The 26,107-nt window shown below is 64.7% G+C and overlaps 2 protein-coding genes across 22 annotated transcripts in view; one reads left to right on the top strand and one right to left on the bottom strand.

Annotated features, from left to right (window-relative positions):
- The window catches only part of ARHGAP23 (Rho GTPase activating protein 23), a 38,546-nt gene extending 17,353 nt beyond the window's left edge, over window positions 1-21,193 (top strand). For all 4 annotated transcript variants that reach the window (XM_069786466.1, XM_069786464.1, XM_069786465.1 and 1 more), the window contains exons 2-24: window positions 3,048-3,227; window positions 6,473-6,497; window positions 7,444-7,536; window positions 7,945-8,023; window positions 8,320-8,374; window positions 9,321-10,782; window positions 11,469-11,624; window positions 11,758-11,869; window positions 11,967-12,024; window positions 12,201-12,338; window positions 12,454-12,753; window positions 13,912-13,973; window positions 14,345-14,472; window positions 14,647-14,765; window positions 14,847-15,002; window positions 15,808-15,886; window positions 16,291-16,364; window positions 16,484-16,573; window positions 16,753-16,878; window positions 17,027-17,068; window positions 17,188-17,281; window positions 18,772-18,803; window positions 18,918-21,193. In XM_069786466.1, coding sequence (XP_069642567.1) covers window positions 3,048-3,227; window positions 6,473-6,497; window positions 7,444-7,536; window positions 7,945-8,023; window positions 8,320-8,374; window positions 9,321-10,782; window positions 11,469-11,624; window positions 11,758-11,869; window positions 11,967-12,024; window positions 12,201-12,338; window positions 12,454-12,753; window positions 13,912-13,973; window positions 14,345-14,472; window positions 14,647-14,765; window positions 14,847-15,002; window positions 15,808-15,886; window positions 16,291-16,364; window positions 16,484-16,573; window positions 16,753-16,878; window positions 17,027-17,068; window positions 17,188-17,281; window positions 18,772-18,803; window positions 18,918-19,946 — 4,689 coding nt within the window. In that variant the 3' untranslated portion in view covers window positions 19,947-21,193. The remainder of the gene's footprint in view (window positions 1-3,047; window positions 3,228-6,472; window positions 6,498-7,443; window positions 7,537-7,944; window positions 8,024-8,319; window positions 8,375-9,320; window positions 10,783-11,468; window positions 11,625-11,757; window positions 11,870-11,966; window positions 12,025-12,200; window positions 12,339-12,453; window positions 12,754-13,911; window positions 13,974-14,344; window positions 14,473-14,646; window positions 14,766-14,846; window positions 15,003-15,807; window positions 15,887-16,290; window positions 16,365-16,483; window positions 16,574-16,752; window positions 16,879-17,026; window positions 17,069-17,187; window positions 17,282-18,771; window positions 18,804-18,917) is intronic.
- Window positions 21,194-21,471: 278 nt separating this feature from the next.
- SRCIN1 (SRC kinase signaling inhibitor 1) overlaps window positions 21,472-26,107 on the bottom strand; it is an 81,819-nt gene continuing 77,183 nt past the window's right edge. For 14 of the 18 annotated variants that reach the window (XM_069786447.1, XM_069786448.1, XM_069786445.1 and 11 more), the window contains one exon: window positions 21,472-24,380. In XM_069786447.1, the coding sequence (XP_069642548.1) occupies window positions 24,012-24,380 (369 nt within the window). In that variant the 3' untranslated portion in view covers window positions 21,472-24,011. Of the gene's footprint in view, window positions 25,172-26,107 lie in introns of all 18 variants that reach the window. The other 4 variants (XM_069786462.1, XM_069786449.1, XM_069786459.1 and 1 more) reach the window with 2 other exon arrangements.

Here is a 26,107-nt window from a genome sequence, read left to right as displayed (position 1 = left end):
GCAGGGGAGGGCAGGGGATGGGGGGGCTCCCCCCAGTGTGGGGGGTGGCCTGGGGCTGTCCCAGCTCCCCTTCGTCCCCTCCCATGCTGGAGGAAGGGCTGAGGTTGGGGGGTCCCGGCTGGTGGCTGCGAAGGCAGGAGGGCTGGCAAGGACAGGGCTGCGCCTGGGTGTTTTGCTCCTGCTGCCCTGCTCGCCGTGTCCGGGAGGGGGGACGGATCCTGCCCCCCCGAAGGGGTCTGCAGGAGCGGGACACCGGAGGGGAGCTCCCTCTCCCATTGTGTCCCCATGGGGGGGAGCGAGGTGGGACGGTGACATGGGGTACAGGGACCCGGTGACACCCATGCTGGGGGGGCAAGGGACCTTGCAGGCGTTAGGGCTGTCTGGGCGCAGGGGTCCAGGGGGGCGGCATGCCCAGACCTGGGCTGTCGCAGCCGCTTGCGCAAGCCATTCTCGCAAGGAACAAGGGGTCCCCCGTTCCCCCCCCAGTCCTCGCTGCCCACAGCCCTTGCGGGACAGGGGCCTGGGGGAGCCAGGCTAAGGGGCAGGACGCAACTGGTGGGAGCACGGCAGAAATTGCCGGGTTGAGGTTAAAATAAAGCCAAAAAGTCGGGAGGTAACTGTCCCCCTGCGGGGAGGGGGGACGGGGTGCTGAGGACAAATGGCTGAGGTGACAAATCGGGTGTCAACCCCACTGCCGGGGGAGCTGGAGCATCTGTGGGGCTGTGAGCCAGCGTTGGGGGATGTCCGAGCCCACAGCTGGGGGCTTTGCAGCCCAAAATGCTCCAAGCCAGGGTGGGTGAAGAGGGAAACTGAGGCATAGCGGTCTGGGATGGTTTGCTCTGCCCACTCCCCCTTGCAGGGCCCTTTGCAGGGTCTCTGCAGTGGGTGACTTCCCCTGTCAGGCTGGGGGGACAAGGGGGAGCTGGGATCCGGAGGGGGAGAGGCACCACGTTGAGACTGTAAAAGTCCCAAAGGAAACTTAATCAGGGCAAGGCGAACACCCGTCCTTGGCAGCAGGGTCAGGGTGCTGGGTCCCTGCAGGATGGGAGCATTCCCAAATGATCTGTCCTCCGCCGTGAGTTACGGGACCTTGGGATGGAGACGGAAAGCAATCTGGGGGGGTTGTTTGCGATGCAGGTATCTCCTTTTGCTCAGCTGTAAGGCCAGATTCAGGTTCATGGGACTAGGTTTGGGGGACCACCGATGCTGTAACGGGCACACCACACTCAGGGACGTGTCCCTGTGTCACGGGCATGCTGGAACCATAGCCACGGCTCCGGTGTGCCCGTGACACAGGGACACGTCCCCATCCCTGCGGGTCGGTGCTGCCGTTGGTGTCTCCACTGATCGTACCCTCTCTGAGGCTTGTCTGTGCCGGTTAGAATCAGCAGGGCACATTCAGCTGTCAGCTTAAAAATAATCCAGCGAGCCGGCGGCCGACACAATGGAGGGCGCAGATGGGGACAGGCGCCGCGCCGGGATGCTCGTGGCCCCGGGGTGAAGGGGTGGGGGTCCCTGCGGGAGCGTGGGGAGCCCGTTGCCATCTGGTTTTGGGTCACCGGTTGGGACATCTGCGGTGCAGGGAGGGTGTGGGGGCTCGTGGGGAGCTTTGCCCCCTGTATGGTGCTGGTAGTGGGGTTTTCTGGCTCTCCTGTGCCAGCATTTGGAGCACTGCAGGTCTCTTTATGTTTTGGGGTACCCGCGGTGTATGCGAGCACCCAAAGCCCTTGTACCCCTCCCCGGGTGATGGAGTGGGTCTGTGGGTGCCGTGCCAGGGCGATGCCTTGTGGGCTGCAGTGCCAGAGCCGTACCCTCACCACGGGGACCCTGTCCTCAGGGGAACGGGACCCCCAGTCCCACCAGCAGCCAGGCCCCGTGCGGGACGTGCCAGCACAGGGGGCGCAGCCTGGCCCCGCTGAGCTGCTGTCAGATTTCAGATTTCCCCACCGGCAGCGAAAAGGCCCACTCAGCACAGGCTCAGACAAAGGCTTTTTGTGCCTCGTCCCTTTGTGCGTCCCTCTCCCCTCCCCGCTCTCCATCCATCGCTTCAACCGAGACAGCGCCTGAATTTTAACACCCTCGCCCCGGGATGGGCTGACTCCGGCTGCTGCAGCGGGGAAGGAGACGGCACTTGGGCAGAACCCCGGTGGATCCCCTTCTGCCGGGCTGCCGCTCCCCTGCCTGTCCCTGCCCGCTCCCAGGTTGCCGATTTTTCCGATTTTAGCAGAGCTCGATGCTGGCGGGGCCCTCTGCTCCCTTTGGCCACGGGGCTGCTCCTGCCTCAGCAGGGCTGGTGTGCATGCACAGCCAGATGTGCAGCCAGATGTGCAGCCACAGAGAGCAGCAACATCCCTCGCCGGGGCTGTGCTAAACCCTCCCGAACTCAGCCAAGGTGTCAGGATTCCTGCTGTCTCTCCAAGCTCCCTGCCCGGGTGCCAGGCGAGATGCCTGTGGCTGCTCCGGCTCTGCCATGGCCCCGTTCCCCCTCCTGACACCGACACTGGGGGGCCGTGGGACAGAGCCATGTCCCTCTTGGTCCCATCCGCTGCTCCAGCCAGTGTCCCCTGCCAGAGCCCGACACAGTGCCAGGTCCCTGCCCCATCTCGGGAAGCATCACTCATCCAACCGCCTCCCGGACGGCTCTTTCCGGCTTGCCTGAGGTTATTACCGTGGTGTCATCGGAAAGGGACTTTTTGTACCCATCTCCCCCAACCGCCCCCATCTCTCCTCCTGCCGCACTGCCTCCTGGGTCCCATCCAGACCCCCAGGCACAGCTCGTTGTCTCCCCCCTTTTTTTTATTTATTTCCTTTCCATGCGTCTTCTCCCAAAAGACCCTATACGAGGAGTCTCGGGGGATGCTGGTGGGATGGTCTATGGGGGCTGGAATTTGCTGCCACCAAGCTGGGAGTAGGGAGGGGGTTCCAAGGAGCAGAGTGGCTTTTCCAGCAGATTTCAGCCCCCAGCATGGGGCTTTGAGGAGGCTGGGGGGGGCTGACTGCCTACACTCCCCCGCCCAAAGTGACATCTTCCTCCTCGTCCTCTACAGCCAACGCCGGGCCGAAGAGATGGGGCGTCCCCGAATGCCAACGCTCCCCCGGAGGGACCCTTCCCCTGGGTGGGTCCAAAGACAGTGGTGCTGCGGAAGAGTTCGCAGGGGGGGTTCGGCTTCACCCTCCGCCACTTCATCGTCTACCCCCCGGAGTCGGCGGTGCAATCCACCGCCAAGGTAGGGCTGGGACCTGGGGGGGCTGGGCTGGGGTTTGGGGGGGGGGCTTGGGGACCCCTGGGGCTGCTAGAGAGGGACTTCGAGGTGCTGTGGTTGGATGCAGGATGCTTGTATATGGGTTGGGGGTGGGCAGGGAGGGTCTGGGGAGCTGCGAAACGGACTGTCCGTTGCCTGCTTTGTTGGGGTACCTGGGGCTGCCCCCCACCCATGGGTGGCCCTGGGATGGAGGGGCTCACGGAACTGCTGGGAGACATGCTCTGAGTGAGCAGCAAGTCGGCAGCGTCTCCGGAGACGTCCCAGAGCCTTTTGGTGAGGGACACGGCTGTCTGCGGGAATGGAGAGAATCCCTCAGCTCTGAACGATGGCTCCGGCATCCCTGAGAACAACAGGAAAAGGCACTTCAGAGCCCCGAGGCCAGGGAGAGGCTTGATGCAATGGGACGTCGCTCCAGCCGAAGCGAACCGCACACGGCCACCGCGAAGCTGAGCCTGGGAGTGGGTGATTCCGAGGATGCTGTTTGAGCCCTTCATCGCAACCTTCCTCCTCCTCCTCTGACCAACATCAGCTCGTCCCCTCAGGCATCGGCAAGCACCGGCAGGTCCCACCGGTGCTCACCACCTCTAGCGCAGCAGATTTACGGCTCCCAATTTCCTGGCTGTCAGCGGGAGGCTTCGCGCTGGATCTGCCCCGGGACTCGGCGGCCGGGATCGCATCTTGGCTCCGCTGCATGTCAGACCCTTCCCAGGTGCTGCCTTTTGTGGGGAGCCAACCCTGGGTTGCCCATCATCACCTCCTGCACCCTCTGAGCCATCGAGAAGCCCCAATCCGGGCAGCACCTTTTCCCTCTGGGATGGAGGGACCTGGCAAAACCACCCAGCAGCTTCCAGCATGGACCATGCCCTCTGCACCTGAAGGTGACAAGCCAGCTCTCCTGCCGTGCCGGCTCCAAGCCCCCCGGGGTCTGAAATCCCCCCCTCTCGCCCTGTTTTCTGCAGCGGCAGCTTCATGCAGATGAAGGGAGAAGTGTCTGGGAGCCGCGTGGTCCATCACAGCCCTTTCCCTGCTCTGGCCTGGGCAGACCTGGATGTTCCCATCACCCCTGGAGCTTCACGGCTGCCTGCAGCCCCATGGCTCCGGCTGCCCCATGGCCCGGCACTCGCTGCCTCCTCCCCGCAGGCAGGGAACTGCAGTGGGAAGTGAGTCACAGGGTGGGGAGAAGCAACTCGCCGGAGTCCCCATTCAGCGTCCTCCGTCACAGCGCTTTTCCCAGGCTCCCGATTCTGCTTCCCCAAATCCTTCCTGCCGGCACTTTTCCTGCCTGCACCGGGGAACATGGACCTGACCCATCTCCGGCAGCGTGACTTCTGCAAAGGAGCTTTCGTCATGGGGATGGCCCAAACCTGCTCCAAACCGACTCGCTTGCTTCCACCTCTCCCCCGTGCTCCTAAGGCATCCTCCAAGAGCAAGGGACCGATCCCGCCCCGCGGCGCTGGGCACCAGCACTGAGCCCCGCCAGGGCGGGAGCACACGGCGGCTGCGTGGGAAGGAGCCAGATCAGCACCGGGAGGCAGAGATGCTCTTGGAAAGAGGCTGGGAATAGCTCCCGGCACCCATCTGAGCCAAAGCCGGTGCTCCTGGGCTGGCGGAGCAGGGTGTGGTGCAGCTGGCTCAGCACCCATGGGTGCCGGTGGGCAGCCAGGTCCGGGGGCTGAGTTTCGGTGGGGTTGACTCAGCAGGGAGGATGACGGCAGAGCTGCGTTCACCACACCGTGCTTTGGCACCGCCGCACCCAACCTCGGCCCCAGCCCTGGGAGCGGGGCTGTCGGGCTGCCCTGGGGGTCGGGAAGGGCTCCAGGGTGCCACAGGGTGAGGAGGGGCAAGGAGACGGGCGAGTCTGTGCCCCCAGGGGCCTTTGGTGGCCCCACGGTCCTGCCGTGGCACCGCGGCAGCCACTCGGTGCCACAATGGTGCTGGATGGGTACCAACGCCGTGGGATGTGGCTTTTCCTTCCCGCCATGCAATGGGCACTGTGGAGATATGCCTCCAGCCCCCTCCTCCTCCTCACTGGGAATGTCCCCCCGTCACACTGGGATGGAGACTGGTCCCTTCCCAGCACCCCAGAGGGACCTGGCCTCCCTGGGGACATCGGGGATGTGTCCCCTCTTCCCTGCGCTGGCTGGGAGCTGGGGAGGGAGCTGCAGCTGGCAAAGCCTCTTGGTTGGAGCCGAGCTCATGCCCACCCCTGGAGCCAGCAGGATTTGGCACTTGCGGAGTGAGAAATCGCTTTCCAGGTGCCTGGGTCCCTCCTTGGGACCCACGCGTGGGGCTGAGCAGCCCAGGGTGCAGCCGGCTCCGTGGTAAGGCTGGGGGCTCAGCAGAGTGGGTGCAGCCCCACACGGGTGCCAGCACCCAGTGCCTTGCCCCAGCTTGGGCAACCCCCACCCTGGGCAGTGTGGTTCTGTAGGGGGGGTCCCCATGGGAGGATGTGAGCGGCAAGGGCAGGAGCCCACGGACACAATTCCCACCCCAAGCGACAGAGCCATGTGGATCCCAGTGCTGTCCCCTGCCCGTGGCTGGGAAGGGGGTGCCGGGACCCCTCTGCCATCCCCCCCCCGAAGATGCCCGCTGCAGCCCTGGCAGCCTGGCCCATGCAGCAGGAGGCTGCAGAGATAGCCCCCCCACCCAGGGACACATTCCCCATGCCAAATAATTGCACGGCTAAATATAGCCCCACTGGTGGCCGGTGCCCCTCCAAGGACGTCCGCCCAAAGCCGTCTCCTTCCAGGGGGTCCCTGCCACCGGGACCTGCTGCCCGGGTGCTGCGGTGGTGTGGGTGCCAGTGGGCACCTCCGTCCCTCCCCCGGGACCCTGCTGCGGGGGCTTGGGGTCTCCCCGGCCAGGCTTGGTGGTCCGAGAGAAGGGTGAGATGCCACCACAGGGCTGGCCGGGTCCCTTCCCGCTCCCCTGCCCCAAAACCGGCCCCTTCCCTGGCAGCTGGGTACGGGGGGCTGTGGCGGGTCCCGCTCCCTGCCCGCCGGCGGGACTGCGCGGGCGGCCCGGCCGGATCCGGTGTCAGAAGGTAATTTTAGCCGGGGGCGGCGGAGGGCAGAAGGACGTGCAGGTCCCACGAGGGGCTTTGTGGGGCTGGTACCCCTCTGGTCCCCTCCTGGTTCCCCCACCTGGTTCCCCCACCACGGCTGCCCTGGCCTGACCACCAAATAAATGTTTTTCTCTTCTCTCGGCAGGAGGAGGAGAACGGGAACCGAGCAGGTGAGCACCGGTGCCGCAGCATAGCGGGGACCCATGGGGACCCCCACATAAGGGGATGTCACCATCTGGATCGGTGGGCGTAGGGGTCTGGGGGGGAACGTGGCCGTCACAGGTGGCAGCGGGTGTTGCGGCTGGGGGGGACGCAGTCCGCCGTCTCCGCTGGCTGGCACCGCGGCCCTAAATATTGGCTGGCGGTGAAGCGGCGCGGTGCTCCGGCAGCAGCTGGGTGGCACTTGGCGTTCCAGATGGGCTCGGTGTCCCCAAAACCCTTGGGAGGTTCTCTAGACCTTGTGCCCGAGGCAGGGGGTCTGTCCTGAAGCCAGAGGGGCTGCGGCGTGGCCAACGCCGGTCCCACCGTGGCAGGCGGCTCGGCTGAGCGTGGGGTGTTTGGGGACAGGGACGCAGCCCAGCTCTCCTCCCGGAGGCTGACGGTGACGTGAGCGAATGTGAAGGTGTCAGAACGGCTTGGCGGGCTGGCAGGGTGACAAGGCGCCGAGGCTGCCCTCCCCAGGGAGCTGGCACAGGCAGCGGTGGCCAGACCTGGCACCCAGTACCCATTGGGGCTGGGGGGGACACGACACTGGCCTCGCTCCAGGTGGTCCCCGGGGGGATTCAGCATCCCTTGTTGGCACCTTCCCTCTGCCATCCATCCATCTGTCACCCCCCCCGGCCCATCCGCCCTCTGGTTTCTTGCAGCACCCGATGGCTTTTGCTCTTGCAAAGGAGCCGCAGCTGGGGGAGATGGGTGCCAGGGGGCTGCCCTGGGGGGGGGGGGGCTTTACCCAGGGCAGGACCCCTGCTCTGCAGGTCCCGGGTGCAGGCAGGGCTGCCACGCTTGGGCTTGGGGAGGCGAGGAGGTTACCACGAAGGAGTCAAGCATGCTTCTTGCCGTGGGATGGAGCCGGCTGTGCCGGTGGCTCCCTGACGCTCTGTCCCCGGGGAGCAGGTCCCCCCCGGAGCCGCCTGGAGCCCATGGACACCATCTTCGTGAAGAATGTGCGGGAGGACGGGCCAGCACACCAGGCTGGGCTGCGCACCGGTGAGCGGGGACATGTGGGGCGTCCGGGCTCTCGGAGCTGGAGATGGCTCCAGGCTTCTCACAGGATGCGTGCGATGCCCTGCCTCCTCTGCCAGGGGCTTTCTTGCTTGTTTTGCTCTTTTTCTTGTATTCCTTCTTTTTTCTCCCCTTTCTCTCTGCTCCCTGGTGCTGCAGGGGCTCTGCTCTCTTGTCCCTGGCCTGGGATGCTCAGAGCAGCATTGGGGTCCCCATGGGTTAGGCTGGTTTTGGGATCCCCACGGCTCCCCTTGCCACACAGGACCTGGCTCTGCCCCTGGCAAAAGCCCTGGTTGTGTTCCAACTCTGCTGTGAGTGACCGTAGGGACAGCCGAGTGCCACCACCTCCCCACTTGACTTGCAGTGACACTGTCTTCTCCCCCTGCTCTGCAGGGGACCGGCTGGTCAAGGTGAACGGGGAGAGCATCATTGGGAAAACCTACTCGCAAGTCATCGCGCTGATCCAAAACAGGTGAGTCCCCTTCCCGGGGATGGGAGAAGCACGGGGACGGGCAGACCCAGGGAGGTGACGCGAAGGGGACACGTCGCAGCAGGTACTGTCGCCCTGGGTGTTCACCAGGGCTGGCAGGAGCCACGAGTCACTTGGATGCCCTACAGGCAGCAGTGCTGCAGGGGACCAGGGACACTGTCATGTGGGGACGGGGACGTTCATCTCATGGGGAATCCGTCTGAGCGAGATTGGCCTTGCTGGGGGCAGGTTGGGACCGAACCCGGCCAGCCTGACCCCTCCGTCCCTTCTCCCCGCAGTGACGATGTGCTGGAGCTCTCCATCATGCCCAAGGATGAGGACATCCTCCAGCTGGTGAGTTTGCCAGGCGGCTGCCAGGGACCAGGCTGGTTCCAGGGCTTGGGTACCCCAGGCTGTGCCGGCATTCCCGCCCCACCAACCCTGAGGGGCTGGTCTGTCCCTGCCCGCACTGCTCCTGCATCTTGGGTGGGGGTGGCCAAATGCCCTTATCTTGCTGGGGACACTTGGGGACAGGGCCCCACCAGCATCCCTGGAGGAGCAATGGGTGCAGAAATGGAGGTACCAGGGGGTCCGGGGCAGGAAGGATGGGGGACGTGGCCCCTGGTTTTTTGGGGGACGAGCATCCTTAGGCATAGCTGGAGGGCGAGTTGCTCTGGGTCTCAGGGTCTGGCTTATCCTTGGAGCATCCCAAGTGGCTCTACTGTTGGTGAGCTGGGGTCTGGGGGGCAGCCAAGGGGGGTGCGTGGGGCTTCGCCTGGTGCTGCTCAGGTCCCAGCTGCTTCCCAGAGCTTTCCCACTTAGTGCTGCTGCCAAAGCTGCCGGCACCGACCCCAGCTTTGGCTATTAGGTGGCACCACTGCTTGGTCCCAGCCTGGGGGACCCCTTCCCATTGCGCTGGGGGGGTCTTACAGCCCTGGCAAGGTGGGGAGTCTCATGTCTGTGCCTACCCTGGGCTCTGAGGATCCCCCAGGCGTGGAGTCAGAGGCGCCTGTGAAAAGTGAGAAGGGAGAGCCGGGCCCAGCCAGCCGTGCCGGGGTATTTTAGGAAGGAGGGGAGGGCACTGCGTGGCGGTGGGGAGAACGGAGGGACTGGTGTTGGTGGCAGCGTTGCTCAGTGCTCCCGTGGGAAAGTGGGAGCTGGGAGACTGCAGCCAGCTCACCCCGACGGGGAGGTTTGCTCACAGGTTGCTGGGGGGGAGCAGAAAACATCCCTGCAGTGGAAACGGGGGGGGGTTGTGGCCCCGGCCCCCTCCCACCCTGACCTCCCGTCCCCTCTGCAGGCGTATTCGCAGGATGCCTACCTGAAGGGCAACGAGCCGTACTCCGGTGGGGCGCAGAGCATCCCCGAGCCCCCTCCCATCTGCTACCCGCGGAAGACGTACCCCTTCCAGGCACGGGGTTCCGAGCCCCCCCCGGGCCAGCCGCCAGACACCCGCGCCCACCGCCCCGCTGCCGCGGGCCCCTCGTCCCCGCTCGGCACGGCCGCGCTCGCCAGCACACGGAGCGAAGCCGGTGGCAGCCCCGCGCATCGCCCCGACGAGCCGCAGCCCGGGGGTCTCCCCCCGCGCCCCACCGCACCCCACGGGCACCCCGGTTCCTTCTCCCGCGCCGGCTGCCCCAGCAACGTCGCATCCTCTCTGCCCGATCGCTACGGGATCCCCCCCGCCACCTCCTCCTGCTACGGGGTCCCCAAGCATCTCCCGGAGCATCGGACTCACTGCGGCTTCAAGGAGAGTGTCGGGGGGCTGGCGGGGGCTGGGCGAACCCCCCGGGAGGCGACGGGTGGCCAGCGGGCACCCGGTCGGCAGGAGTGCCAGCAGGCTCTGTCCCGCTGGTTTTGCAGCCAGGAGCCGCGACGGAGCTCCTCGGAGGAGCGACGGCACGCCATGCCGCCCCGCTACCGCAGCGTGTCCCAGGACCGGCTGGGGGGCTCGGCGGCGGCCCCCCGGGGCTGGCCCCACAGCGCTTCGCATGACACCCTACTGCAGTCCTCCCGTGAGGGCTGGGCACCCCGAGCCCGCTCCGACCACTACCTGGGCAGGTACGGGCGCTCCATGGAGGCACTGGAGCCCAGCGCCCTGCTCTCCCCTCACCTCGACCGCTCCGCTTGGCCACCTGAGAGGGTCTGCCGGGCCACCGTGGCCGCCGTCGGGCAGCCCATCCCGCACGGTTCCTTCGCGCCTTCCTCCTCCTCCTCCTCCTCCTCGCGGGAGCCGGCGCCCGTGCAGAAGCACCCATCGCAGCCCAACCTGCAGAGCGCAGACGATTCGGGCTACATCGGCTACCGGAGCTACAGCCCATCCTTCCAACGCCGCACCGGGCTGCTGCACGCCCTTTCCTTCCGTGACCCAGCTTTCGGTGGTCTGCCCACCTTCAGCATCTCGCAGCGGCCGGCCGCCCCGCTCCCGGAGAGGGTGGTCCCTGCCATCCCGCCACCCACCGGTCCCCCACCGGTCCCCACCGTGCCCAGGGAGCAACGGCCGGAGAGCAGCCGGGTAGCCGAGCAGCCAGAGGAGCGGAGGGAAGAAGTGGTTTTGCGGCAGAAGCCCCCCACGGGCCGCAAGATGCCAGCCCCGCTGCGGCAGATGAACTTTGTCTTCCCCGAGGGGGCGAAGGAGACGGACGTTTGCGACCCCTCGCCGGCCAGCGGCAAAGGGGAGAGGCCGGTGGCCGAGCGGCAAGGCCGGCGCGTGGCTCCCTTGGCCGCCCCCGAGGACTCGCTGGCATCCATCCCCTTCATCGGTGAGTCGGGGCGGGGAGGGTGGCTGGCTCCGGGAGGAGGGTTTAACAAGTCCCGTGCCAGGGAGGGCGTATTTTGGAGGACAGGACACATTGCATCGTCTCAGAACGTCCGTCTGTGGCCAGCGCGGGGATGGGAAGGGGCCACACCAGCAGCACCCGCTGCGCCCAGCACCCCTCAGGGCTGCAGGTGTTGGCGATGGGGTGCCAGGGTTTGGGCTCGAGCAGCCTCACCCCTCTCTCTGTTGTCCCACACCCCCTGCCCAGCCCCTGGTACCTCTTACTGGGCACGGCTGGGTGTGAACTGGAGCCCTGCGTGCTCCTGTCCTGCTCCAAAGTGGGGATGGGGACACGTCTGGGATGACCCGCTCCCTGTCTCACTTGGGACCTCCGTGCCCGGCCACCTCTGCCCGTGGGGACCCAAATGGGTCTGGGGGAGCTGCCGGCTCTGCTCCCTCCTGCACCGCAGCCTGCCCCATGCCTGCTCCCAGGGAGGGACCCCAGGGCCAGATGGGGAGGGGGAGGACGGGACCCTGGCTTTTCTGGAGGTGGGAACGTGTCCCCCAGCCCAGCCCAGGCACCTGCAAACCCCCCCAGCTGCCAGAAATGCCAGGGGGGGTCCCAGTGGGGACTCCTCCTGCCCCATCCTGCCCCGACCCCTCCTGCAACGCTGCCCACCCCTCTCACAGACGAACCCACCAGCCCCAGCATCGACCTGAAGGCCAAGCACGTCCCTGCCTCCTCGGTGGTCTCCAGCGCCATGAACTCGGCACCCGCCGTCGCCACTAGCCCCTCCTCGCCCACCTTCGCCTTTGCCCTGAGCCGGCACTACTCCCAGGACTGCAGTAAGTGCTGGGGGGGGGGCCAATAATCGTCCTGGGGGCCACAGTGGGAGGAGGAGCAGCCCCCTGCCCTGGAGGTCTGTCCCGTGCCCGCTGGGCTGAGCAGCGTGCGCTTTTGCCCTTCTCCCTCTCGCAGGCAGCATCAAAGCCGGCCGCCGCTCCTCCTACCTCCTGGCCATCACCACCGAGCGCTCCAAGTCCTGCGACGATGGTCTGAACACATTTCGGGACGAGGGGAAGATCCTAAGGTAGGGCTGGACCCCCCCGCCACCCTCTCAGTCCCACCACCGCATGGCTCCTGTCCCCTCCCCACCGTCCCACTCACGGGGGCTGCTCTCCCCGCAGGAGGATGCCCAGCCGGGTCCCCAGCCTCCGCATGCTGAGGAGCTTCTTCACCGATGGGGTGAGTGTTGGGTGACGGCAAGGGTTGGGGTTCCTGGGGGTGCCCCCCACCTAGGTACCTCTATAAGAGGGTAGCCCAGGGTTGCTCTGCCTGGGTGGGACACCGGTGGAGTGGGGGGTGCTGACAGCATCACCCCAATATTGGCCTCCTGTCCCGTCCCCCCACCCCCCCCGCAGTCCCTGGACAGCCTCGGCACGTCCGAAGACGCCCGCTCCAAAAGACACTCAACCTCCGACCTCTCGGACGTCCCGTTCAGCGCCGTGAGGAAGGAGGGCTGGCTCCACTGCAAGCAGATCCTCACCAAAAAGGGAAAGGTAAGCGGGTACACCCCCCCCCAACCCCAGCCCAAGCCCGGCCATCAACGCCGGGTGGACGCTCTCCTCGGCGAGCATCCCTGAAGGTCCGTGCCCCCGTCCCTTCTCCCCGCAGAAGGTCGGTGGAGGCATCCGGCAGTGGAAGCGCGTCTTCGCCGTGCTGCGCGCCCACTCGCTGTACCTGTGCAAGGACAGGCGGGAGGCGGTGACCTGCGCCCCGGCCCCAGGTGAGGAGGAGCCGCCGATCAGCATCCGAGCGTGCCTGGTGGACATCTCCTACAGCGAGACCAAGAGGAAGCACGTCTTCCGGCTGACGACCGCTGACTTCTGTGAATATCTCTTTCAGGCAGAGGATCGGGAAGACATGCTGGCCTGGATCAAAGTCATCAGGGAGAACAGCAAGGCTGAGGGCGAGGTGAGAGCCACATGGGGCTCCCGGCTGCCTCTGGCTCTCCCGGCACTAACCGCCTCGGCTCTCTCCGGCTCTTTGCCTTGTGCTGCTTCCCCAGGCCACGGCCGGCCCCTGCGCGGCCGGCCGGCGTGGGGCTCGCCGGTCCCGCGCCACGCTCCCGGGGGCACGACGGGGGCTCGCGGGCGCCGCGGCGTCCAAGAAGAGCGCGGTTCCGCCGCTGCCGGGGCGCTCGGCGAGCGTGGCTCTCCGCGTGCCGCTGCGGCGCTTCCAGGCAGGGTTGGCGCCAGATCCGCCGGCGGCGTTCGGTGGTGCGGTGGGAGAGGAGCGTGCGCGGCTCTGCCGCAGCGCGTCGCGTCTCCTTCGGTGGAGAGAGAAAGATCTGGCAGGGAGCTCTGGGCATGGTGCCCACGCGGTGCTGCCGGCTGCCGGGGCTGGCGCCAGGTTGGGGCTGAGTCCTTGCCGGGCAGCCGCGGTCTGTGCAGTGGGTCGCTCGGGTCGGAGATGGAGAGAGCTGCTCCCCGCGGCCGTGGGCTCCAGCGGAGGATCCGTGGGGCTGGATGTGCCGGCGCCGGGCTGGCCGCGTGGCATCTCCCCGCGGTGCTGGGACGGCCTCGTTTGGTTGCGGCGATCAATCGTGTTGGGGTTGTGGCAGGCTCCGGCCCTGGAGGGTGCGTTGAGCTCGGAGCGGTCTCTGGTTCTCTGTGGCACGGCCCCGCTCTGGAGGGTCCAGGAGGCTCGGCGGGGCCGGCAGCGTCGGCACAGGGAAGGCGCTGCCGGGTTGGAGCGCTCGGTGCCGTCTTGGGCACCCACTGGGGTCGTGGTGCCGCTGAGCAGGACCCTTGCGGGCAGCGTCCTGCGGCGACGGGTGCGCGTCTTTGGATGCCGCGCGGTGCGGCGGGTGCGCAGATGGAGGTGTGCGTGCCGCGGAGGGACGTGCCTGTCCCCGAACCTCCGCGTCCGGCTCAGACCCCGCGTGCCGCCCTGCGCTGCGGCAAGGAGCGCCGGAGACGGCAGCGGGGCAGCGAACGCTGGCGGGCGCCGGCTGTTTCGGGGCAGCAGGGATCCGATCCTGCCCTTGCCTGGTCCTGCCTGGCCCCGCGCGATGCCCTGCTCTCCCTGCTGCTCAAGCTCTCCCTTCCCCTCTTCTCTCTGCCTCCCCAGGACCCCGGTTTTGCCAGCCAAGCGCTTATCAACAAGAAGTTAAACGACTACCGGAAAGTGAGGTATGGACCCAGGGGCAGTGGGCGCCGAGACCCCCCCCGAGCGCTTTATTCGCCTCGATTTTAAAGTGATGGAGCAAAGCCAGTGCCTCCCTTGATGGGGCAGTGCCGGAGGTGCCAGCTGCACCCGGCTTCGCTGGGGATGCTGGCGGGGTCCGGTTCAGCCAAACCGGCACTGAGGAAAGGGTTAAAGCGACCCAGTGCTCCCCAGTGGCCCCCATTACCCGGTGTGGGGTGCAGCCCCATGGGCACCGGTAGGATGCCGGGCAGCCCGGGAACGATGCCGGCATTTGCTGGGAGGTTTTGCCCAGGGACCGTGCGCAGGGCTGGTGCCCCCGGCCGTGCCCCCCCTGAGCCCCCCGCTCTCCCCGCAGCCCCGCGGGCGCCAAGCCCGATTCCTCACCCAAGGGCTCTCGTGGGCTGGGGATCCGAGCCGAGTTCCTGAAGCAGACGGGAACCAGCGCGCCCCGGTCCCCCAGGCAGGATGCAGCCGTCACGAAAGGTAGGTTCCACCTCTGCGGCGTGGGGCACCCCGGCATGGCAAACCCAGGGGCTTTGCAAGCAAGGGATCCTCACCCCAGGGCTGCCATCGTGCTGGTCCCCATAGGGCAGCAGAGATGCTCTTCCCATTTATCCCTGCTCATTAGCAAGCGATCCTGTGGGTTTTTCTCCCCAGATGAAAGCAGCTCCCAAAAAGCCCCATGGGGCATCAACATCATGAAGAAAAACAAGAAATCTGCCCCCCGGGCCTTTGGCGTGAGGCTGGAGGACTGCCAGCCCGCCCCGGACAACAAGGTATGGCTGCGCCAGGAGTGCCAGCCCTCAGAGACCCCACACGGCCCCAGCACCTCCATCACCTCCTCCCTGTTCCCGCAGAACGTCCCGCTGATCGTTGAAGCTTGCTGCAAGGTGGTAGAGGACCGAGGGCTGGAGTACATGGGCATCTACCGTGTGCCCGGGAACAACGCCGTGGTGTCCAGCCTGCAGGAGCAGCTCAACAAGGGAGCCACCGAGATCAACCTGCAGGACGAGGTGAGGGCAGGGCGGGCTGCATGTCCCCGTCCCCATCCCTGTCCCCATCCTTATCACCATCCCTGTTCCCATGCCTCTGGGATGCTCTTAGGGCTGTTGTCCTGGTCCATGGCTCTGTCACCATCCCCATCTCCATCACCATCCCCATCTCCAACATGATCATCATCCCCGTCTCCATCATCATCCCATCTCCATCATCATCCCTGTCTCCAACATGATCATAATCCCTGTCTCCATCACCATCCCTGTCTCCATCACCATCCCATCTCCATCATCATCCCTGTCTCCATCATCATCCCATCTCCATCATCATCCCTGTCTCCCAACATGATCATCATCCCCGTCTCCATCATCATCGCATCTCCATCATCATCCCTGTCTCCAACATGATCATAATCCCTGTCTCCATCACCATCCCCGTCTCCATCACCATCCCATCTCCATCATCATCCCTGTCTCCAACATGATCATCATCCCTGTCTCCATCATCATCCCGGTCTCCATCGCTGTCACCTTCCCTGGAGTGGCAGGGCCGCCTAGTGGCTGGTGGCAGCAGTGTGGGTGGCAGCTTGGGGACACGTTTGTCCCCTTGCATCTCGCCACGGTGCTGTGGTGGTGCAGGGCTTTCCTTGCCAGATGCAGGGTGGGGACAACTCTCCTGCCGTCCTCACGGCCGTGGTGGTGCTGGTTGGCGTCCCCCTCGGTGTTGGTGGCCTGGGACTTCCCTGGCTTGGGGACTCTCTCCCACTGGTGTCTGGGTTTGCCCGGAGTGGTTCCTCTGAGCAGCCTCTTCTCTCCCCTGCAGCGGTGGCAGGATCTGAACGTCATTAGCAGCCTGTTGAAATCCTTCTTCCGAAAGCTGCCCGAGCCCCTTTTCACTGACGGTAAGTCGCTGCGCCCCAGCTGTCCGCTTCCCCTGGGGACCATCGGAGCCCCCAAAGTGGCCACAGATGACCCCCTGCTGATAGCCGCGTGTCGATGGCCGGTAGCAGGCTGACCAGCAGCCCCAGAGCCCGTCCCACCCGTCCTTGTGTTGGGGACATGTCCCCAGACCCTGCAACAGAGCGAACCAGCGCCCACCCAAGGCAAGGGGCTCTGCAGACCCCCCTCATCTCTGAGTCCCCTTGTCTTTGTCCCTCCTTGCCCTTCTATGCCCTGTCCCAGTGGGACCCCACCAGCACCCAGTCCCCTCCCCAGCATCTCCAGCTGGTGTATCTGGGGGTCCCTAGCTCTGGGGGGGTGCCCTCTCCCCTCGCCCAGCTCTGACCCCTCCATGTCCCGCTTTCAGATAAGTACAATGACTTCATCGAGGCCAATCGGATAGAGGATGCCAGTGAGAGGATGAGGACACTGCGGAAGCTGGTAGGGAGATGGGACAGGGGTTGGGGTGGGGGGAACAGCCCAGAGCCCCTCTTTGGGGGCTGTCATGGGTGGGAAAGGCGAGGGGTTGAGCTGAGAGGTGACCTGGTGCCTCCCTGCAGATCCGGGACCTGCCAGGTCACTATTACGAGACGCTCAAGTTCTTGGTGGGTCACCTGAAGACCATCGCTGACCACTCGGAGAAGAACAAGGTACCGACCACCCGCCCCGGGGCCAGGCAGGCTCTCCCAGACCCCTGGCCCACCTCGAGCCCCCCCAGCTTGGGCTGAGCCGCAGCTCCCGGTGGGGTGGGAAGGGAGACAATGCCTGATGGAGCAGCGAACGCTGAGGGGTGGCCATGGGCAGGCGCTAACCCCGGCTCCGGTTGCAGATGGAGCCCCGAAACCTGGCCCTGGTGTTTGGCCCCACATTGGTGCGAACATCTGAGGACAACATGACCGACATGGTGACGCACATGCCTGACCGCTACAAAATCGTGGAGACCCTCATCCAGCATGTAAGTGGCATTGGTGGGTGGGTGGGCACCGGTGTGGCTGGAGGAGGGGGCTGACCCACACCCCGGGCATGGGGGACGGGGGTCCCCGGCTGCGCCAGGCTCCCACTGCTCCTCGCCGGTCTGTAACCCCTTTCCCATCTCCCCACAGTCAGACTGGTTCTTCAGCGACAAGGAGGACAAGGGCGAGAAGGTGAGTCCCGTCCTCCCTGTGGGGGGGTCTCGCCGTGGGGCGGGGGGGGCACAGAGCCCCAGTTGGGAACTGGGGTGCCGTCAGCAGCCTCCTGACCATCGTACCCCCTCCCCTTGCAGACCCCCGTGGATGAGAAGGAGGCTCAGTCCGTGCCCAACATCGAGTACCTGCTCCCCAACATCGGCAGGACCGCGGCGCCCGGCGATGCCGCAGGTGAGGAGCAGTGCCCGTGGCACCGGCCCCTCCGGTCCTGGCACCGGGGCACCCCGGGGCACCTCTCCAGCCGCTCCGTCCCCCCCATGCTCATACCGCTGCGGGCAGCCAGCCCGGCTCGCTGTGGCCACGGTGCTGAAGCGGGATGTCCCAGCACCCACCTTACTGGAAAACGGGGACATCCCCCCTGGGGGTGCCAGCAGAGCCCCCTCCCCACCCTCTCCCGTCACCCTTCTCTCCGGTGGCTGCTCCTCATCCTTCTGCAAACCCGGCCAGCCGCGGCACCCCGGCAGCCCATGGGACCGCTGCCCAAACCCACTCCCCCGCGCCGGCCCACGCTGCCAACCCGGACACTGGGAGACTTTGATGTTCGACTGATTTCTTACGTTCTTTCCTTGAACTTCTCTGTGCTGTCCTCTTCCTCCTCCTCCTCCTCTTCCTCCTCCAGCGGACCTCCTCGAGAGCTAGAGCGGGTACAGTGTTGATCCTGGGTGCATTGCTCACGCACTAACTCCTCGGGGTGACCATGAGAGAGCGGGAGCAGGGGGGGGCCGGTGGGAGGGAAGGGGGGCCCTTGTCCTGCCTGGCCACTGTCCCCAGCATCAGGAGGGGCTGCCGAACCCCTGGAGAGCCCCAAATCATTTAACCCTGGTTCTCCCACGTCGTTGGCCAGTGCCTGCGGTGCTGCTGGGGCTGCTGTTGGCATCCCCTGGCAGGGATGGGTGCTGGGTGTCCCAGGACTGGCACACCCAAATGCCAGGGTATGGGGGTCCTGATGCCCCGGGGAGGGTCAGCACCCCCTTTCTGCCTCCCCCTCTCTCGTTGTCAGCATCTGCTAACCCCGTCCCGGGGCGTGCGGGGCGGGAGAGGGTGTCTGTTGTCTTGTCCTTGTCCTTCACACTATGGCAGCAGGGCCAGGACTGCCTGTCACCTCCATGTCCCCACTTGCCCCCTAACCGCCCCCCCCAGGGAGCTGGGGCAGCCCCACGGCCTGTCCCAGCCCATCCCAGACCCTGCTCCGAGTCTGGATGTGGTATCGAGCTGGGTCCTCATACCCCGTCCCGGTGACAGCGCCGTGCCCAGCCCCGGTCCCCTCTGTGCCCCGTGGCTGTGGGAGGGTTGGGGTCCTGCCGCTGGGGTCCTGGCTGTGTTTCCCAGCTGTGTGTGCCTGCGTGTCCCGTCCCCCCCTTATCCCCACTCCTCACCTTGGGGCTCTGCAGCGGGCAGTGGTGCCGGGGACCTCCCCCCCGTGCACCACCGGAGCCCCCCGCAGCCTCCCGGCACCTCCTGCAGCCGCTGGCACACAAACCCGCTCGGCGTTGGCATCCCTGCCGGGGGCCAGCCGCTCTGACGGCCCCGGCATGTCCCCATCCCGGTTTGGGAGAACAAAGCAGCATCCCCCAGCTCTACCCACCGAACCCCCTCCCCAGCATGCACCCAATCCCGGAACCCCGGCTAACCCCCCCCCCTTTCTCCGCTCTGCTTTACAGGCTCGACCTGCAGCGGCTCCGCCAAACCGAAGGTAAGAGGGTGCCGGGCTGGGGGCTGGCAGGGAGGGACGCGATGGCTGGGACACGGAGCCCGTTCCTAACCCCGGCACCGCCATCCCTAATCCTGGCATCACTGTCTTCCCCAGGGCACATGGCCGTCGCGAAAGGCACCGCCGCACCGGGAGCTCCTCGCCATCCCCTTCGTCTCAGCTGCCGCCCGCAAGAGGAAGAAGAGGAGAGAGGCCGAAGGCATCGGGAGCAGCACCGACGACGACGCGGAGCGCAGGGATACCCCGGGTCGGGAGCGGGAGGACGAAGGGACCGCGGCTGCCCCGCTGGGACCCAGCAAAGCCTCCCGCGGCACCAGTGCCGAGCCGGCGGTCCCCAGCCCGGCCGGGATGGAGCGGGAGAGTTCCCTGGAGCCTGGGGGGGCTGGATCCGAACCGGCGCCGGACGCCCGCTCCATCGTGTCGGGCTATTCCACCCTGTCCACCATGGACCGCAGCCTGTGCTCCGAGGTGCAGTCGGTGGCCGGGAGCCGCGGGGAGGAGGCGGACGATGAGCGCAGCGAGCTCAGCCACATGGAGACGGACACGGAAAGCCGGGAGGGTGCCCGACCCCGGCCGGGGCAGGCAGATGGGGGAACCGGGGATGAGGACAAGGGACCCCTCGGCCGTCCTTCCTTCAACTCCCACCGCCTGATCCAGTGCGACACGCTGGCCCGCAGAAAGCTGGGACGGCCCCGGCCGGCCGGTGAGACCCCCGCACCCACCGGAGAGGACCAGGGCTGGACCTCCCCAGGTCGGCCCTCGCTGCGGGAACAGCTCCGGCAGCGCCTGCGGGCCTCGGCCGATGACATGGGGGTCCGTTTGCGTCGAGCCCACTCTCCCGAGACCCGCCGCAAGAAGAGCAGTTGGCGCCGGCACACCGTGGTGGTGCCCGGTGGGCTCAAGGACCTCAACTTCAACGAGTGGAAGGAGCCACGGGGGCTGGAGAGGTCCCCGGGACCCTGCCGCGACAAGGACTCGGGGCTCAGCAGCCTGGAGTCCACCAAAGCTCGACCTCCGGCACCCACCCCGGCACAACCCGGTGCTGCCGGCGAGGGGCCGGCCGCCAAGACCCCCCCGGGCAGCCCCGGCCCCCCGGCCCCCCTGCGCTTCCCCCAGTGTCTCTGACCTCCTGAGATGCCCCCCCCACCGCGGCTTCCCTGCCCACCCCCCCCTTTCAGCCAGTGTTTAATTTAAGGACTCACCTTCGTTCTTGTATTTAATTGTGCTCTGGACAAGCTGCTGTTATTTAACGAGTCTCGGTGGCCCCCCGTGCCGCGGGTGGGACAAAGCCACCTTGTCCCCCTTGCTTTGGGGACCGGCAGGGTCCTGCGGTGGTCCCGTGCCGCAGCCTGGCCAGTCCGTGGTCCCCCAGCCCCCGGGCAGTGCCGGGAGGGTTGGGGGGGGGATTTGGGGAGGGGGGCTCATGGGGACTGTCCCCACCCCGGGCGGTGGTGGCCCCGCTGTCCCAAACCGCGGCGGCGTGAAGTGCGGGCACTTCCCTGGGTGCTGCCACCGTGGTTGCCCTCGCCGGAGACCCTTCCCGAACCGGGGACCCTCGGTGCCATCGCACCGACAACGGGCGCGCTTTGTGCCGCGGGGTCTGGGCTCTGCGCCGGGGTGACCCTCGGCGTGACGGATGGGGTCCCCAAAAGGCTGGGTGTTTGCACGGGAGCGGGTGTGAGGAGAGGGGCTGGCATAGAGGGGCACGCTGCTGGGGGGGGGACACACGCGCTGCTGTCCCCTGCGTCGCCGTGAGCCACAGCCGCGATCCGGCAGCCGCTCAGCACCCGGTGTGCTGTCTGGCACGGCACGGCACGGCCCCCTCCCCAGCCCTGCTCCCCCCACCCAGGCCAGAAGCACTTTAGGAAGGGGGTGCGATGCAGCCGCCCGGGGTGGAGGGGGGGGAGATATGGGGGCGCGGGGACCCCCAGCCTCGCCGGTGCAGGCACACACATGCCACGGGCTCGGGCGGCTGCTGCCGGGGCGGGTGTCAAGTCACGTCACTGTTTCTCCGTGTCGTTCTCATACGTTATGCAAATATTTGCTGTAAAGTTGTTTTTTTTTTTTCTTTTGTAAATATTGTCTTTGACTGTGTAACATATTACAAAGGATTTATAAGGATTTTTTAAGAAGTTTTGCTCAGCTGAAAGGCCAGCCCTAACCAGGGGATGTGCTGGACCAGTGTTGACTTTTTAAACCCTCCTGCATGTGCCCCCCCCGGCGTGTTGTACGAGTTCGGCCGCGGAGCCGGTATATGCAAAACTGCAAAAAAAACCCCAACCAGACCCCAACAAAACTACCCCGCTTCAGACGCTGCCCCCCCCCCGGCCCCAGACCCGGTCTAGATATTGAAAATAAACTGGTTATTCAAGGAGGTGGTTTCCTGCCATTATTGCTTCCCCTGCCTGGGGGGGGTTCAGTACATGGACCACCTTTTCCCTGCGCCGCAGGTCCTGGAGCACCGGCAGCATCCAGGGAAAGGTTTATCCCAGCTTTTCTATAAGCCTGGGGGGAAGGAGAGGGACGCCCCCCCCACGCACCCACTGACCCATCCCCAGGGGCTGTGGGACCAGGGTGGTCTTGGGGTCGGAGCTATCCCACCCCATCACCAGCACAGCGACACAAGAGACCAAACCTGGGGGGAAAAAAGTGCCGTAGAGAAAAAAAAAAAAAGTAATTTTATTAAAGCCAGACACTCTGATAGAAAAGAAAAGTAATAAAGGGAAAAGAAAAATAAAAAGCAACCCTTTGTCATCGGAGTTTGCAAGTTACAATGGTCACGTTGCGCACAGAACTACCCATGGCATCCACAGCGACACAGGGAGAGCGATGGGCACAGGGCGGGGGCGGCGGGGGGCCAGCCCCCCCCGGCCCCCGCCTCCGCCCTGTGCAAGGCCTTTTTTTTTTTTTTTTTAATTATTTTTTTCTTTTAAAACAGTTCACAAGAAAATTCATGCTAAGAGACACACGACGTTGTAGAAACCCCAAAACAGCCTCTAAAGAGTATTAGGAATTTTTTTTTTCTTTTTTTTCTTTTTTTTTTTTGTCCTTTTAAAAGTTGTAGCCTTTTTTAAACAACATCCAGACGAGTAAAGCAGGGTGCGCATGCAGCGGGCGCCTCCGACACATGCACAATGCAGGCAGCGCTTTTTTTTTTTTTTTTTTTTGCTTTTTTTTTTTTGGACCATTTTTGCAACATTTTTCTTTTTTTTGTCCTTTCCCCCCCCCTAGTTTAAACCAGAGTCAAGGTTTGTGGTTTGTTTTTGTTTTTGTTTTTGTTTTTTTGTCCTCTTGCTACAGCGAAGGCACCGGGTTCGGTGCTCACGGACGGTTTGCATGATGCCATGAAAGGACGGACGCACACGCACGCAGAGACACACGCTCACGGAGAAACCAGCCTGATGGGCAGCGAGGTGGGGTTGGGGGGGTGAAATGGGTGCAAGCCAGCGCCGCGCACCCCCTCGCCCAGCACCGTGCACCCCATCACCCAGTGCCACCCTCCTGGTCTGGAGGGGGGGGGGGGGGGGAGGGGGGATCCCCCGCAGCGTGGCACCCACCAGTGGCAGTACCTGGGGGGGGGGGTCCAGGGTCAAAGCTGGGGTGCAGCAAAGGGAATGCCCCCCCCGACAGCAGGAGCTTGCTCCCAGCGGGATGGGTGTCCCAGCACACCCATGGGTGCTACCAGGATGGGGCTGCACTAATTACAGCCCCCCCCCACACCCCTTTGCACCCACATGTCCATGTCCCTGGGGGGGGGGGGGACGGACACTGGCACTTGTCCCCCTCACACCCCCAGGACAGCAAGGTGTTGGGGGGGCTGTCTGCAGGTCCCCCCCTCCATGGGTGCTGGCAGGACGGAGGGGGGCACATCCAGCCCCATGGGAGCACTGGGACGGGTGTGGGTTGGGGGGGGCTGTGAAGGGGGGGAGACAGTGGGGAGAGGGGTGACCCCCCCGACACACGTCCCGGCCATAAGAAGCTGCGGCTTTGCTACAGTGTTTCACTTTGGTACCAAGAAAAATAATTAAAAATTAAATAAAACCCATCAAGTGACCGCTATTGCTGCTGGGAGGTGGGTGCTGCAGCACCCCGGGGCCGGCACCCGTGGGAGTCAGCGTCCCCGGGGGCACCCAGCCCCCTCCACCCCCTGCTCCAGCGAGGGACTGGGACAGGACTGGGACAAGGAAGGTGCTGGACGGAGGGTGCGAACTCAGCAGAGGGGCTAACAAGCCGCTAGGAACCGACCCTCTCAAAATCACAAAGAGCTATAGTCTAACCAGGGAAGAAAATCCACCCCCTAATATACCAGACGTGAAGAGATTTATTTCTTTTCTTTTCTTTTTAAATATTTATATATATATTTATATTACGTATATTATATATATATAATATGTAAATATATTTTTTAAAACAATATAAAATGTTAAGACACTTCACTTAAATGTAAAGAGTTGCTTTTTGCAATCCAAAGAAATTGCATCATGATTTTTTTTTTTGTTTTTTTTTTTTGTTTGTTTTTTTTTCTCTTTGTTATTCAAAAAAGGCTCGTTCTTCTGTACAAAAATGATTGATATACAAAAAAAGAAAGGGGGGGAAAAGAAGAAAAATAATAATAATTAAAAAAAAAACAACCCAAGGACAAACTAGCCAACAAAAGGAGTGATTCGATCTCGTGTTGCACTGCGGCTGGGCTGCGCTGGCGGCAGCGCTGGGTACGGGCGCACGCAGCGCACACGCACGCACACACACGCACACCCCGTGCACACCCCGTGCACACCCGGCTCGGCTGTGCTGTTGGGTGCTGGACACGGGCAAGCCATCGCCTGCCCTGCACCCTGGGGACCCCCCAACCCCAGGTCCCCCCCAGGTTTGGGGTCCAGGGAAGGACCGTGGGGTCACCAGTTGCGGCCTGGGGTCCCCGTCCGGCACCTCTGCCGGAGCGGGCGGCTCCAGGGACCCATCCTGCCTGCCTGTCCCCAGGGGCGTTTGGCGCTCGGGAGGGGGACGGAGGTCTGGCAGAGTGTCCCCGCGCGGTTGGAGCCCCCCCCCCCAAGCATCACAGCATCCCTCTGCCCCAGCCATCGTGCCCACCCGGGCGACCATTTAAAGTGCTATGTTCCAACCCAAGGGGGAGGACGGGCACCCCGACTCGACCCGTTTCCACCTGCCCCCCTCCCCTATTTTACTTCCTCAGCCTTCGGCCCCTCCGGCACGCCCGCGCACCCCGCGGCACCTCTCCCCGCTCCCCCTTCCCCAACCCTCGCACCGTCCCCCGGGAACGCCGGGGCTGGCGGGGTGCTGCCCGTCACCCATCGCTGCGACCTGGCCGGAGCGCCGAGCATCCTCTCCTCCGGGCGGGTGGGCGTCGCGGATGCCGGGATGCTCGGCGGGGGAACGAGCGGTCGGGTCGGGGGGTGTCGGGGGCTTCTTCGGCAGCCGCCGTTTCCCACTTTTCCGAGGTGGGATGGGTGCTGCCCGCGCGGGCAGCGGGGTCGGGCGCTGCCCGGCTTCCTCCTTGCTTGAAGCTGGTGAAACCGGTGGAGTGAAGCTCTGAGAGCTCTTAAATAAACAGAAAAATGGCGGGGTGGGGGAGGGAGGGAGGGAGAAAAACCAAACCAACAGCAACCCAAACGAACCGCAACGAAAAGGAAAAAAAGAAAAGGAAAAGGGAGGAGAAAGAGAGAGAGAAACAGAAAGTGGCTGGTTGGCCATTGCAGAGCGAGATGGGAGACAGAAGTCGGGCCGTGGCGGAGCAGAGGCGAGACACAAGTCGGGCCGTGGCGGAGCAGAGGCGAGACACGAGGTCGGCCACATTGGAGCAAGACATTGGAAAAAAAAAACCAGAAAGAGAGGGACGGGTGGCGATCCCTCCAGGTGCCTCAAGAAGACAAGTCCCAGGGAGGAGGAGCCCAAGGAAGAGAAGCCCGGCCCCAGGAGCAGGAGAGCGGTTGGGTGGAGCTGGCAAGGATGCTCAGAATGAGATGGAGGAGTTCCTTGCCCCAAAGGAAGTCAATACGGGGATGGATGTTCTGCCAGATGCGGGTTTTTCTGAGACCGCGGGGGAAGTCTCACTAGCCTCTTTAGATGGTCTAGCGGCCTAGAAAGAAAAGCAAGATTCAAGGAGGAGGAGGAGGAGGAGAAAGGGGAGGAAAGTCAGACAGTTTCTTAAAAAAAAGACAAAAGAAAGGAAAAAAGAAAAAAAAAAGGAACGTGGGGGAAAAAAAACAAACCAAACAACCAAGAACCAAACAGGAGTTTGTTCAGAAGCAGCATTGAGTTAGGCCTGAGGTCAAGCAGCTGGAAAAGGTCCACCACAAACAGAGCACGAGATGAGCTGGTCCCACGCGTTACTGGATGGGAAGGGGACGTCCCCGAGAGGAGGAGGAGGAGGAGGAGAGAGACGAGAGAGAGAGAGAGACACAGACGGACAGACGGACATGTGGACAGACAGGCACACACAGAGGCGGGCGGGCGGAGGGGAGAGGGGAGAAAGGCAGGGAGGGGGGACAAGAAGGGCAGCGTTAGACCGGGCGCGCACGCCGCGCGGCACAGCGCCCAGCTCTGCCGGTTGGCGCCGGGGCTGCCGCCGAGGTGCCGTTCAGCCGAGCAGGGCAGAGCTTCGGCAGCCCCCACGCCAGCCCCGGCTCCTCCGAGAGGTGACGGTGCCCACCCCGGTCCCCTACGCCCACCGTGCTGGTGTCATCACCACCAGCAGTGATGTGACCCAACCCTGCTCATGCAAAAGCTGGTCCAAAGGGAGCTGGGATGCTGGGAAGGAAGGATGCTCATAAACCTTCCCGGAATGGGGAGAGGGCTCCTCCAGTCCTCCCCTCGCCCCCGTCACAGGGAGGTGGGCTGCTGGGTGGGGGCACGGCCAAATTTTGCCCAGGGAGGGCAGCGAGGGCAAAGAAGCAGCAGAAAATTCCTGGTCCGGCCACCCCAGCGCGGGCACCGGTGGGTGCCAGGGGCCGGGTGACCGATGCTGCCACAGGGTGCCCCGAGGTGGAGGCGAGGAGGAGCACGGCGACACTGGGCAGCGGGGACTGTGCTGGTGTGTGGCCTCCGGGGAAGGGGACTTGGTGGCCTCCCTGGGGTCCCCGGGACCAGGAGATGCTTCCCGGCCCCTCAGGGCTCCCAGCACAGCCCTTTCGGCCAGTGTTTCTCTGCTCCCCAGCCCATGGGGCAGCCCTGGACAGGGGGCAGAGGGACACCCCCCCCCGTCTCTCCCTGATTCTGCAGGGGTGTGAAAACCCACATGCACGTGCGTATGCTGGAGGGGGCTGGCA

This window comes from Haliaeetus albicilla, chromosome 7, assembly GCF_947461875.1.
Source record: "Haliaeetus albicilla chromosome 7, bHalAlb1.1, whole genome shotgun sequence".
Classification (NCBI taxonomy): domain Eukaryota; kingdom Metazoa; phylum Chordata; class Aves; order Accipitriformes; family Accipitridae; genus Haliaeetus; species Haliaeetus albicilla.
Note: the sequence above shows the minus strand (reverse complement) of the source record. Positions and strands in the feature narration are given on the sequence as shown.